The 13,240-nt window shown below is 36.3% G+C and overlaps 2 protein-coding genes across 2 annotated transcripts in view; both read right to left on the bottom strand.

Annotated features, from left to right (window-relative positions):
* The window catches only part of LOC144567134 (peroxisomal acyl-coenzyme A oxidase 1-like), a 104,626-nt gene that overhangs the window by 9,819 nt on the left and 81,567 nt on the right, over nucleotides 1-13,240 (bottom strand). The gene's annotated exons all lie outside the window — the stretch shown is intronic.
* Nucleotides 5,347-8,428, bottom strand: LOC144567713 (chloroplastic group IIB intron splicing facilitator CRS2, chloroplastic-like). Its single transcript, XM_078317876.1, has 7 exons — nucleotides 8,178-8,428; nucleotides 7,754-7,838; nucleotides 7,533-7,651; nucleotides 6,294-6,367; nucleotides 5,982-6,040; nucleotides 5,801-5,877; nucleotides 5,347-5,684 (listed from the first exon to the last, which is right to left on the bottom strand). The coding sequence occupies exons 1-7, from the start codon at nucleotides 8,388-8,390 to the stop codon at nucleotides 5,568-5,570; spliced, it is 744 nt and encodes a 247-aa protein (XP_078174002.1). The 5' UTR covers nucleotides 8,391-8,428; the 3' UTR covers nucleotides 5,347-5,567.

Raw genomic sequence — 13,240 nt, forward strand, 5'->3', positions numbered from 1 at the left:
CGACTTCTCCAGATATTGTGGAAACTTGATGAAGAAGAGATAATTAGACATTCCAAGTTCAAATCGTCACGGCAATACTCAACGACTGGGGTCTGGGGTCCACAAACAGCCCCATAAATGTCAATTTTTTGTTTCTATTCCAAATTAACAAGTCGCTCTAGCTCCGGCCATTTTTATTAATATCCCTAAAACAAATATAAATTTTAAATATGCCCTTGCCCCCAATTTTTTTTTTAAACATGCCCTGACCGCCTGGACTTCGGGCGGCCCAAAATACTCTGTGAGGCGCCAGTCCCTGGGGCGCCCCATAAGGCCAGTGAGGCGCCAACCCCCCGGGCGTCCCATGTGAATTTTGTTTTTTTTTTTTTTGAGAGAAATCTTAGTATTTGATTTGAATAATTTTGTGAAAAAAAAAGTTTAGGGTTTAGGGTTTATGTATATGTGTATGTGTATGTGTATGTCAAAAAAATAAAATATTATGTGTACATAATATGCGTATGTCAAAAAATAAAATATTTGATATATTTACGTCGTAAATTTTTATAACTTTGATTTTTTATATTTATATTTTTTTGGTGAACTATATGTATAATATACACACATACACACATACACATACACACATACACATACATATATACACATACATATATACACATACACATACATGTATACACATACACATACACATATACACATACATACACATATACATACACATGCACATACACATACACATACACATATACCAAATAAATCAATTCGCATAAGCAAAATAACAAGTTTATCTACCACCACGTCTGAATAAACCTAACAAACGACTAGTTCTTCTGGTACCAGTGGCAGGTGCGGCATTACTTGTAGAGGCTTGGCTACTAGATGATTGGCTTACAGGAGGAGGGGGTTGTGTTCTACCGGTTGCTTCAGCAACAACTCTGACATTTTCTCTTTTGTTGTGTTCGTTTATTGCATCTGAATGTAACAATGCAATTCAGTTAGTAATATAATTAAAGCATAAATAAATTTTGTACAATTCTAGGTACCTGCCCTACGCCTGTCGGAAACAGAATGGCGAGCCCGATTTCCCGACGGTCGCCTACCACCCATCTCGTCCATGGTCATTACAATACGCTTGTGTCTCCTCCTTCCCTTTCTTATCCATCCTTCTGAAGGGAGTATTCTATCTCCGACATATGCAGGCCACTCATGCTGATCAGGATAAGAATGGAAAGATCCACCCCAAGTGGAAGCAAGGTAATCGGTACGGTACATGTCAGCAACATAGTGATCCTCACGGTAGTTCCTCACTCGGCATACCGCCATCACGTGACTGCAGGGTATGTGACTTAGCTGGGGTCCTTGGCATGTACAGGTTATCGCCCTGGCATCTCCGAATTTAACCACGTACTTGCAAGCCCTCTTGACAAACGCCATAGTGCCGTCTGGTTTACGGCTGGTAGGAACGTACTCATTTGGATTTTGCACTTCGAATTCTGTTCCATCATTACCCATCGGGATCACGGTCATAGTTGCACCTTTGTCCCTATGTCGTCTTAGTTTCTCCTCCACCCTTGTTGAAAATGACTGGTTCATCCTTATTAATTATGCGGCCTTAGCACGCCATTCCTGAAACCAGGCATTTAACTTGTAGAATGTGTCATCTACAACTGCAGCCACAGGCAACATCCGGCTCTGCTTGAATACTGCATTCAGCGACTCGGATCCGTTGGTGGTCATAATTCCCCAACGCCAACCTCCATCATGGGATTGATATATTTTCTCGTATGCTGGATCTTCGTTGACATCTCGGGGATTATTTTTGCCCACCTTCATTAAGTAGAGATTTGTCTTTGGCATGTACTACATAAAAAATAAGGAAATAGAATAATGTAAGTAAACAATTGTAGTAAAAAAATTTGTTTTCTTAAAGTACAATAATATATGTAAACAATTGAAATACATGTATCTTTGCAAAACTGCTAGTCATCTCTACCACCCTTCTTGGCTTTTTCTTTCTGCAATTCCATCTAAATGTATCAGTAACCCACTTGTCGCCCCCGGTTGCCTTCGAAAGGTTCTCCGCAACATGTTGCATACACAACCTGTGCACACACTGGCCAGTACGAGTTGACCAACCGTAATCTTCACGATCAAAAACATATTTTATTCCTTTGTGCTGGTCTGATATCACACAGAAAAACTTCCCTTCCCCAATCACTCGTCTTCTTAAAAACTGCATAAAGAATCCCCAGTTCTCGCCGTCCTCTTTATGAACAATTGCAAACGCCAAAGGGAACAGCTGGTTCTCAGCATCATATGCGCATGCTATGAGTAGCCTCCCCTCGTAACGGCCATACATGAAGCATGCATCAATGCTGATAACAGGTCTGATGTATGGCACAGCTTGGATACAAGCACCAAAAGCCCATGCTATGCCCTTGAATTGTTTAGCTCCCTCTATTAGTACTCCGTCTTTATCAAAAAAGGGCCATGCCATCGCTCATATATGGTGCCGACATTTGTACTTGCCATGGCCTGGAGCAATGGTGCCAGATAGCCATATGAATCCTTCCAACTACCGAATATTCTGCAAACCGCAAGTTCACGACCTCTCCACAGCCTGTTGTATTTTGGGATTACATATTTGTATTTGTGTCTGACGGTCATAGCCACCGCCTTGATGCTCATCGATGGATCCAACTTAATGTCCTCCTCAATTGCATCGGCAATTAGTGATGCCGTCATCTGCGCATGGTCTGTCCTTATGGACGCAGACTTGCATGTATGAGGTGGTTCACACTTCTTAATCATCCATGCTTCTCCTGAACCCGCAGGGGTTGCAAAAAGGCGGAACTCGCAGCGCGGGTGAGTTTTACACAGCACAACTAACCTTGTTCGGTCCCTTTTGTGTATTATACATTCCCAGTTACCGTGAACATGAGTCTCATTTATTTTCTTTACAAGTTCGTCTATGTTGGTATAAACTTGCCCTGCGGCAAGTTCTTTATTGTATTCAACACGAGGACCAAAGAAACTAATGTCTGCCTCTTCGAAAGCTGTGGTGTCGTTGAATGTGGCAACCGGATGCTTATTCCCCCGACCTCTAATCGGGAATTTTTCTACCCTGGACAACCCTGGTACATTTGCATCACTATCTGATAAGTCATCAGCTTCCCAAACCCCTTGGTATTCATCCCCCGTTTCCATTTCCCTTTCTGGTATGGCATCAATAGCATCAATATCAATATCAATATCATTTCGATTAACGGGTACCGGTCCTGACTCTGGCATAGTTGGAAATCTAGGGATTATGGGTGTCTGTCTGGGTGGTGGTGGTAACTCTTCAGTATTTTCTGGGGAGTTGTGGTACCCCTGGTTGTCATAACCGGGGCTGTGGTACCTCTGGTTGTCATAAGGGGAGTGCTGGTGATATCCCTGGTTGTCATAAGGGGATTGCTGGTGGTACTCCTGGTGGTTATAAGGGGAGTGCCGGTGGTACCCTTGGTTGTCATAAGGGGAGTGCTAATGGTACCCCTGGTTGTCACAAGGGGAGTGCTGGTGGTACCCCTGGTTGTCATAACCTGAATTGTCATAACCTGAAGGTCCAGCCCCAGCCGAACTTGAAGGTCCAGCCCTCGTTCGGGGAACCCTCTTCGAATATATGTCCATTACCGGGACCCCACAAGCTACAAATTGAGTATACACAACTCTCCACAAATTGGCATCCGTTATTGGAAACTTAACAAAGTAAGGTCTACCCCCCACGTGAGTTGTCAATCCGTGTAGCCAATTCTATTTCATACCTGTTAGGGTTTACATATTTCTTTTCGTATATTAGCTGCTTCAGTTCCTCAAATGTGGTATTTTCATTAATCTCGAAGCCAAATGCGACTTCTTTCGTGTAATGCACGCCATCTTCATCCCTTTCTAGCTTGCCACCGACATACAGTGCAACTAACATCTCTTCTTTAACAAACTATATTTAAAAAAAAAATTACAAGTATTACATGACATAATAATGGGTAGAGTAATAAATGACTAATTGAAAAATAATTTAAAAAAATTACAATTTTTCTACAGTAGGTGTACAGCAATTGCTACAGTAAATGTACGGTACGCTACAGTGCGTGCAACAGTAAATGTACAGTACTTGCAACATTAAAATTTAGCTACAGTAAATTTGCAACAGTAATGACTAATTATTATAATTAAAAAAATACTTATTCACTCAGCTTCTCGCCTCGAGAGAAGTTCTCAAATCGGAAAGTGACAGAGGCAGAAAACGAATGGGTTTATATCATATTACATATGGGGCGCCTGGGGGGGTGGCGCCTCACAGGACCAATGGGGCGCCCCAGGAGCTGGTGCCTCACTAGCCTTATGGGGCGCCCCAGGGACTGGTGTCTCACAGGGTATTTTGGGCCGCCCAAAGCCCAGGCGGTCAGGGCATGTTTAAAAAAAAATTGGAAGCAGGAGCATATTTAAAATTTATATTTATTTTAGGGATATTAATAAAAATGGCCGCTCTAGCTCGGACCGAATGAGATATTATGGATTTAAAAAGTTCGTTAATTTTGTCCATCAAATTAACTAGAATCTTTTTCGGCCCACATAAAGAAATTGTACACTGCAATGTAGTTAGAATCTTATTTATATATATATATATTCATGGTTAATCCATAGTTCAATTTGCAATTCAGATTCAGTGGTTAAGAAGTCCACTAGAAATTGTTAAACGTCCGTGTCATGAGTCATAAAACCCTAATTCGCATATATATGTTGACATGTTGTGCCTTTTTGGTTTTGTTAGCCAGGTAAAAAAAATGCACGAGAGATTTAAAGATTGTTGGCTCAGCTTAAAAAATCTCAGTCTGTCTGCTTGATGACTTGAGCCACATATTTGGATTTCAAATTTTTAATTCTTGACGTTGGATCCGTATTGTATAAGACGAGGTTGAAAAGTAAACAATTATGGTGCGTGCATTCACACCACCACAATTTTCATTTTCATTTCCATTTCCATCACTTGATACTATTCAAAACAAGGTAAAAATATGACAAAATTTGAAACAAATTTACCGTTGATGAGGTCATTTCGATAGTTTTGTCAAGTTAAGCACCGAAATTCATAGTAGCTTCAATCAATGATTGTGATGTGAACTATGAATTATTTAAACTCAAATTATGTGAGTATTTATATTTGATCACATAGACATGATATAATGTGTACATGAATTACAACGATTTCACAATGTAACATATTTGCTATATGTAAAAACCAGAAGTTCCAGTTCATTTAACAAATAGTACATAAGATGTCGAAATTGATTTGAGTCAAATTACGAATTGGTTCCGAATAAAATGATTCAGGATTCAAATATTCGTACATTGAAAATGGGGAATACAATAATTTATAGAAAAAAAAAGGTAAATATATATACATGACAAACAATATAAGAGAGTTCCATATCTTAGAATACACCTACCTATGTTTAATAGTCTATGCCGGTCAGAGTCAGGTCAAGAAATTTTCATAGAGCATCGAGTTGCAAACCCGGATTCAATTTTCACACTTTGTGGTACTTGTATTTTTGTACCAGGTTAAATCTATCAATGCCTCTGCTAAAACCCCTTAACACCAGTGTCCTTACTGCCTCTAACCCTTGTTCCAGAGCCCCATCAATCTAGAAAAAAAAAGGGTTCAGTTTTAGTCATGACAAAAGCTACATTCAGATTTTTTTAAAGTCAAACATATTTTTTTGCAAAACGATCTCTAGAAAAAATAAAGGTGTTTAAATACCTGTTGACGCTCCTCTGAGCTGAATTTTTGTAAAAGAAAAGCCCTCATATCCATCATTCCAGGTGGATTTCCAATACCTGAAATGGGAAGAAATGAAAAATGAAAAAGAAAAAGAAAACACAGCCTCTTGTAATAAATTAAGTTATAAAATATAACAAAATGAATGTTAAATATAAAATACCTATGCATAAGCGGGGGAAATTACGGTTACTATCCAGATGTTCTATCACACTCTTCACACTGCAATGAACGCTTATTATTAGGTAATTGAGATAATTTCAGTGTACTTTACAAGTAACGTCGGGTACAATTATTACTAGATAATGCAAAACATCCAGCAGCTTGGCTACCAGTGGAGAACAGCTTTTATCAGAATTTATAGTTGCAAGCACTATGGAATGGTTGTACCAACTCAGTTTTGGACAGGTTATCTATAGTATCAGCATCAGCATGCACCAGCTCAGCTGGTATAGAGAAGGATGTGACAAAGTACCCGTTGTGATGGCTATGGCCGCCCTTTGGTTGAACTCTCATGACCCCATTTGGCAAACTCATTTCATCATATACCTGGAGAATTATATAATCAGCAATTAAAAAAGTCCTTCCTGAGATAAGATCTAGGCAATACTAATAAATAAATAATTCTTCAGAAGAAATCCTGAGAAATGTTTTATAATCAACCATATAATTGTTTTTAACTTGATGCTAATGAGGATTTTTGGGTTCATTTGCAAGAATCAAAATCTATAGCACTGTATGCCTATCCTTTATATCTAGTACAGTCGTCTTATTTTTTTTCAACAATTAAGTTATTTTGGTGTGCACATGTATTAGGTGGTATGTGTCGGTCTGTTGGACAAGGGTAGCAGCTTTTGCAAGCTCTTACTATTTGACATGGGTTGGTATGGATCATATGATTCCTTATGATCTATGGTCCAATTTTAAAGTCTCGTCTTTTGTTGAGACTTTCGCCATTCTAAAACCTTACTTCAAATCTTCTGCTGGAATTATCTCAGACAGTTCAGAAAACACATACTCAGGTTAAGACTTCAATTTTGTGTTCTTGACCTTGTCCCCTGATTAATCAACCACATGTTCATTTTTCAAATGATTTGGAATCACATGTAAATTTTAGTAATTACTAGCAATAAGCAATGGCACAATCAATTTTCCTTTTCTTGATTTTTGTGCACCAAATTGAGGAACTTTGATATTTGATTGTTTGATCTCAACAATAGCAGTGTTGTGTGTGTGTGTGTGTGTGTGTGTGCCTCCCAATTTCATAAAGCTTCTATTGTGCCTTAGTTCATTATTTTGGATTTAATTATCCAATGTTTAAGGCATGGACTGGGACTGGTGTGAAGCCAGTATTAGCCTCAAGTGGGCTGCTGATATGTATACTGCAAAGTTAGGGGCTAGTTCTAATCCATCCGTGATGATGTTTGACGAATTACTAAATTTCAATAAACAACAAAACAAACCAAGGGCATTTTTGTCCTCTTAAATTCCTTTCCAATGTTATGTACACATCATCATATCACTATTCGAAGCATCATTTTACCATACAACACCTACTCTTCCAAATACTCGAAGAATAGCACTCTTTCCTCATTCTTTCAAATAGAACTGTTTAGTACTCTGCCAATTTACTCTTCCGAATAGCACCATTCTAGCACTATCATTGATATGAAAAACGACCTAACAAAATAAACATGAAAATAGTTAAACTCACCAGAAGAATGTGTCTTAATGGGACCTGATAGTATGCCGCAAGTGGCGAAATGGCTTCCCCGCTGTAGTTCATGTAAGACTGTGGCTTCACTAACAAAATTGGAACTTCTCCAATTGAACCTGTAGTAAAAGACATTTAAGAAAATCAGAAAAACATTTACTAAATGAAAATGGCTAAATAAGTTTGAAATGAGACATTATGAACATAAATTTTTCAAGTACCGATTCCAATTAGAGATTTAGATTGGATTGTATTCATAGCGATCCCCTCTGCTCGTGAAATGAAGTCTATCATCTCAAATCCAACCTGTTACAAAAACGGTGTAGTTCCACAAAAAAACCTCAACTTTTACATAAATCATGCATGGATTTTAAACACCAGAAATTATACATATGCATGAAAAATACAGAAAATGTCGCATAAAACCCTGCAAAACATAAAATTATCCTCCTACCCTATGAATACAATGTTATCTCTATATATCAATATAATCGAAATGGCCTGAGGTATGTATCATTTGGACAGGGGCATGTATCACTAACAAATTTGATGCTTCTGGAAATTTAAACATGGAACCTTTCAATCTATGCGGAAAAACTGAGACATAAAATCCACATGTAGAGGTTTTGTTGAAGAGAAGCTTACATTGTGTCTGGTACCTTGGTACTTGGTGCCAGGGTTGCCGAGGCCAGCGATGAGCCAGGGAGTGTACTCCACCTTGGCCAACTCGGTCGGTTCAGGCACCGAGGCGGCGACTCGTGTAAAAGAGACCCGGCGATTGGAGGGGCGATTGGTCGGGGATGCTGAAGTAAGATAAGGGAGAAAGGAGGAGGAGAGAAAGGAAGGTGTTAGCGCCATTGAAGGAGAGAATTATCTGGCGAGCAGAGAGCAGCAGCTTTTCTTATGGATTTTTCTTTTTCTTTTCTTTTTTTAAATTGGGCTCTTAATGGGCCCGCAATATTTTGTTAATTGTCAATGATTTCATATATAACTCATTGAATTATTAATCTTAAAAATTTCAGCAGAGACTAATCTTGTCTTTCGTCAGTCTCTTCCATCTATATATATATAGAGAGAGTTAGGCTGGGGTGCTATGGATAGCATAGTGGCCTCTATGCTACGGCTCAATATTCGAGTTTTCAAAATTCAAACGGTCGATCCGAACCATTCATCTTATTCTCCATATTAATATCTGCTTGGAGACCAAATTTTATAATTTTCTGAATTTTTTTACTATTTATTAAGCCACTTTGAAAATCTCTAATCCAACGGTTTTACTGTTTTGTGCAGCCACCGTTGGATCAACAATTTTGTAAAATACTTAATAAATAGCAATGGTTTAAATAGCGTTTATCGCGAAATAGCGTACGGGTTAAAAAAATCGCGCTATGCTCAAATAGCGGCGCTATAGCGCGGAATAGCGCGCTATAGCGGCGCTATTTGGGCATAGCGCCATAGCTTTTTTGGTCGGAAAACGCTATAGCGGCGCTATAGCGCCGCTATAGCGCGCTATTTAAAACACTGATAAATAGTAAACAAATTCAGAAAAATGTAAAATTTGGTCTCCAAGCAGATATTAATATGAAGAATAAGATGAACGGTTCGGATCGACCGTTTGGATTTTGAAAACTCGAATATTGAGCCGTAGCATAGAGGCCACTATGCTATCCATAGCACTCCAGCCTAACTCTATATATATATATAGAGAGAGAGAGAGGAGGGTTCAAATGCCTCCATGTTTTTGTGCCTCCATCATGCCTCCATCTCTCTCCATCATTTTCAAAGTTCAAACAGTCGATCCGAACCGCTCAACCTAACCTTCATACTAAAATATGTTTGGAGACCAAATTTTATATTTTTAGGAATTTTTTTACTATTTTTTTAGATAGGTACAAAATCAGTAAATCTGAACCATCTAAAAACAGTATTTTTGTACCTATCTAAAAAAATAGTAAAAAAATTCCTAAAAATATAAAATTTGGTCTCCAAACATATTTTAGTATGGAGGTTAGGTTGAGCGGTTCGGATCGACTGTTTGAACTTTGAAAATGATGGAGAGAGATGGAGGCATGATGGAGGCACAAAAACATGGAGGCATTTGAACCCTCCTCATATATATAGAGAGAGAGAGAGAGATGGGCTATAGTGCATTGCAATGCATAGGCCATGGTGTGCATTGGACCATAAATCACCGATTCAAAGTTCAAATGACCGATCCAAACCGTTCATCTTGTTCTCCATATTAATATGTGCTTGGAGACCAAATTTTATATTTTTTGGAATTTTTTTACTATTTATTAAGCCACTTTGAAAATCGCTGATCCAACGGTGAATGTTTGGAACAGTAAAATCAGAAGCCACCGTTGGATCAGCGATTTTCAAAGTGGCTTAATAAATAGTAAAAAAATTCCAAAAAATATAAAATTTGGTCTCCAAGCACATATTAATATGGAGAACAAGATGAACGGTTTGGATCGGTCATTTGGACTTTGAATCGGTGATTTATGGTCCAATGCACACCATGGCCTATGCATTGCAATGCACCATAGCCCATATCTCTCTCTCTCTCTCTATATATATATATAGATAGGCTAATATACAATCGATTGTTTCTGAGGTCCCGTACAACTAAGTCATTTTTCAATTTTTAAAGTTCAAATGATCGATCCAAACCGTTCATCTTGTTCTTCATATTAATATGTGCTTGGAGACCAAATTTTATATTTTTATGAATTTTTTTTACTATTTATTAAGCCACTTTGAAAATTGCTGATCCAACGGTGGCTTCTGGTTTTACTGTTTTGTTAAGCCACCGCTGGATCAGCGGTTTTCAAAGTGACTTGATAAATAGTAAAAAAATTCAGAAAAATGTAAAATTTTGTCTCCAAGCACATATTAATATGGAGAACAAGATGAACGGTTTGGATCGATCATTAGGACTTTAAAAATCAGAAAATGACTTGGTTGTACGGGACCTCAGGAACAATCGATTGTATATTAGCCTACCTCTATATATATATATATATATAGCTTAATTTCTGAAATTGAACCTATATATATATATCAAGAGTTGTCTTAGAGGGCCGGGGGGCTAGTGCCTAGTACAAGGAGCATGTATGCTTGCCAGTAAACTAGTTATATATTAATAACTTAATTAATACTGAAATTAAGTCATCTTTTTGTAAAACACATTCATATTTAATCAATGCACACGTTCTTCGATCTCATCATCTAGAGCTAGCATTTGTAATTATTTTATTAAATTTTCTTTACCTTAACCTTATAATACAATATGATTATTAAATTAATGAGAGCTCTTTTGTCTGGTCAGAAGCTAGAATTGATTTGGAGACCTCTATCGTCTAATTGTTAAATATTTTCTACTTTTATAAATCAATATTCTAATCAAAGTCACACTTAGAGGGACGAAGGGAGAAAGGAGTGAGCGACAACTTATTTGCTTCCACAATATCTAATAATTCTTTGCACATTAATTAGTGTGTCACATATATATATCGGCAATGCAGGATCATAATTAAATCGATCTCGGAAAAGGCCGATGTCGATCCATATGAAGGTAGCAAATTAATTAAGGATATTGGACAAAAGGATGTCGTGCATGCATGCTATCTCCTGAAAAAAAAAGGTGATAAAAAAAAAAAAAAAAACATCGGCCTAAATGAATTCTTCTTGTTGTTGCTATATTCAGTGCACCTCAAACTAGCTCTGGTATTTTGCCATAATTTCTCTTACCAGTATCCCCACCTCCTTCTCTACCTTTTTCTCTATAGGACAAAACGCATTGCGACCTGAAGTTTTTCAATTGTTCTATTTGTTGAGCATAAAATGTTCTTCCTGAAATTATCTTGAAGTTTGATATGTATTAGTAAGAATATGACCCCACCACATATTATAGTTTTAATAGTTTCAATTTTTTTTATTGATTGAAACATATATTATTTCTTAGTTTTCAAATTATTCATACCATGACATTTTTCTATGTATCCTAAGCACTGTAAATGCAAAGTTCACATCCGGTGTAAACTTATACCATGGATTTATAGGAGACAAAATTTTGATATGTATTAGTAAGAATATCAAAATAGGCGAACATGTCAGATTGAATTTTTTTATTAATAATTTGAATTGCATTACATACGTTAAGAAAGGGTGAAAAATAATTATTGTTGAAGGTTGTCAATTTATCAAATAAACAACACTACAAAAATATCATCCCAAAACCACTAGGGAATAGAAGCATGCACTGTAGTTGCTAGAGCAAGTTCAATTAAGTGTAGAGGTTTACACTCAGAAATCCTAATTTGTCGAGTGGTATAGGGACACGAGCTTTGGTGAATGATCGAGGGAAAAAGGCATGTAATTGGTTTATATTCGATGTCCACGTCTATTTTTAGAGTTTTTATGGATTTTTGAATTAGATTTTCGACTTGAAATTTGAACAATTGAAAAACACACACAACCACATCTTTAGAGCGTAAAAAATAAATCCAAATATATTGAGAAAAGTCATCAATAACAAAACATTGTAACAAAAACGGTTATTTGATATTAATAATTTATGACTCCACAAATCCGAATGTACAATTTCAAGAGAAAACGTAGAAGTGCTAGGTAAAAAATGATAAATTGTGTGCTTTTGCTAAACTATAATCATGATATAAAGACATTTTTTATTTGTACAAAGTAAAGTTTAAGAATTTAGAATTTTTTTGTGTAATAGAAGAATAGGTATTGCCGAATTGAGCATGCCAAATATCATACGATACTCATTCACCAAGAAAAGTTTGAAGAGAAGAAACTATTTGTAGTGGTAGTTTGTAGAGTTCATTAAAAAACTTGACTTGAAAAATAACCTTCAAATTGAGGTGGTCCTTAATAACACAAAAGTGTGAAAAAAATTTAAATGAGAAATCAAATTACCAATTCTATCTCTATTTACTAAATTATTTTATGATATCAAATTATGATGTAAGAAATAGTTTCTAATTGAACTAAATAAATTTGGAAGCAATATTTTTAATTTAATGAATAAAATAATCTAATTAGTTGCAATTAGTCTAATTTGGATGATATTAAATATATTGTGATGGATAAGATAAATACCGATATATTGATTTTCTCGGTTATCTCAATTTTGTTTAACTGTTTTGACATAATAATGTTGAATTTAGCCTTCTATATTATTACAGGAGTGATAATTTATATATATTTTTTATTTGAAAAAAGTAGACATAGTGTGTGTTATCATTGTAATTGTATTGTTTACCTACCTAGCATCATGACAAAGTCAAAATTGAGCATGCAAAATAGCTGATTTTTTTTATTCTTTCGTCTTAAAATACTAAACACACTTTGAGGACGCGTATTCATATAACTAAATTAATGCATGTTTGTTGCTTGTACTTAATTTGAATGATCAATTAAATATGTAGATTTCCATGATGATGATTAACACTAGTTCTAATAAATACATATAAATACTCATCGAACTGCATAGCACAACAATATATGAAAATTTGAGGTATGATGGTATTTAATTAGTTGGCAACGAAATATATGTTCTGAAAGTTTCTGTAATTAGATGAGAACTAAAAGCAAATATATTGCGGATCTTAACAAAAACAACGATGCAATAATCAATATCGTTTGGAATTAACTTTTCTTTTTAACTTGCTAAATTTTGAATT

Source organism: Carex rostrata, chromosome 16, assembly GCF_964058835.1.
Source record: "Carex rostrata chromosome 16, lpCarRost1.2, whole genome shotgun sequence".
In the NCBI taxonomy this organism is placed as follows: Eukaryota; Viridiplantae; Streptophyta; class Magnoliopsida; order Poales; family Cyperaceae; genus Carex; species Carex rostrata.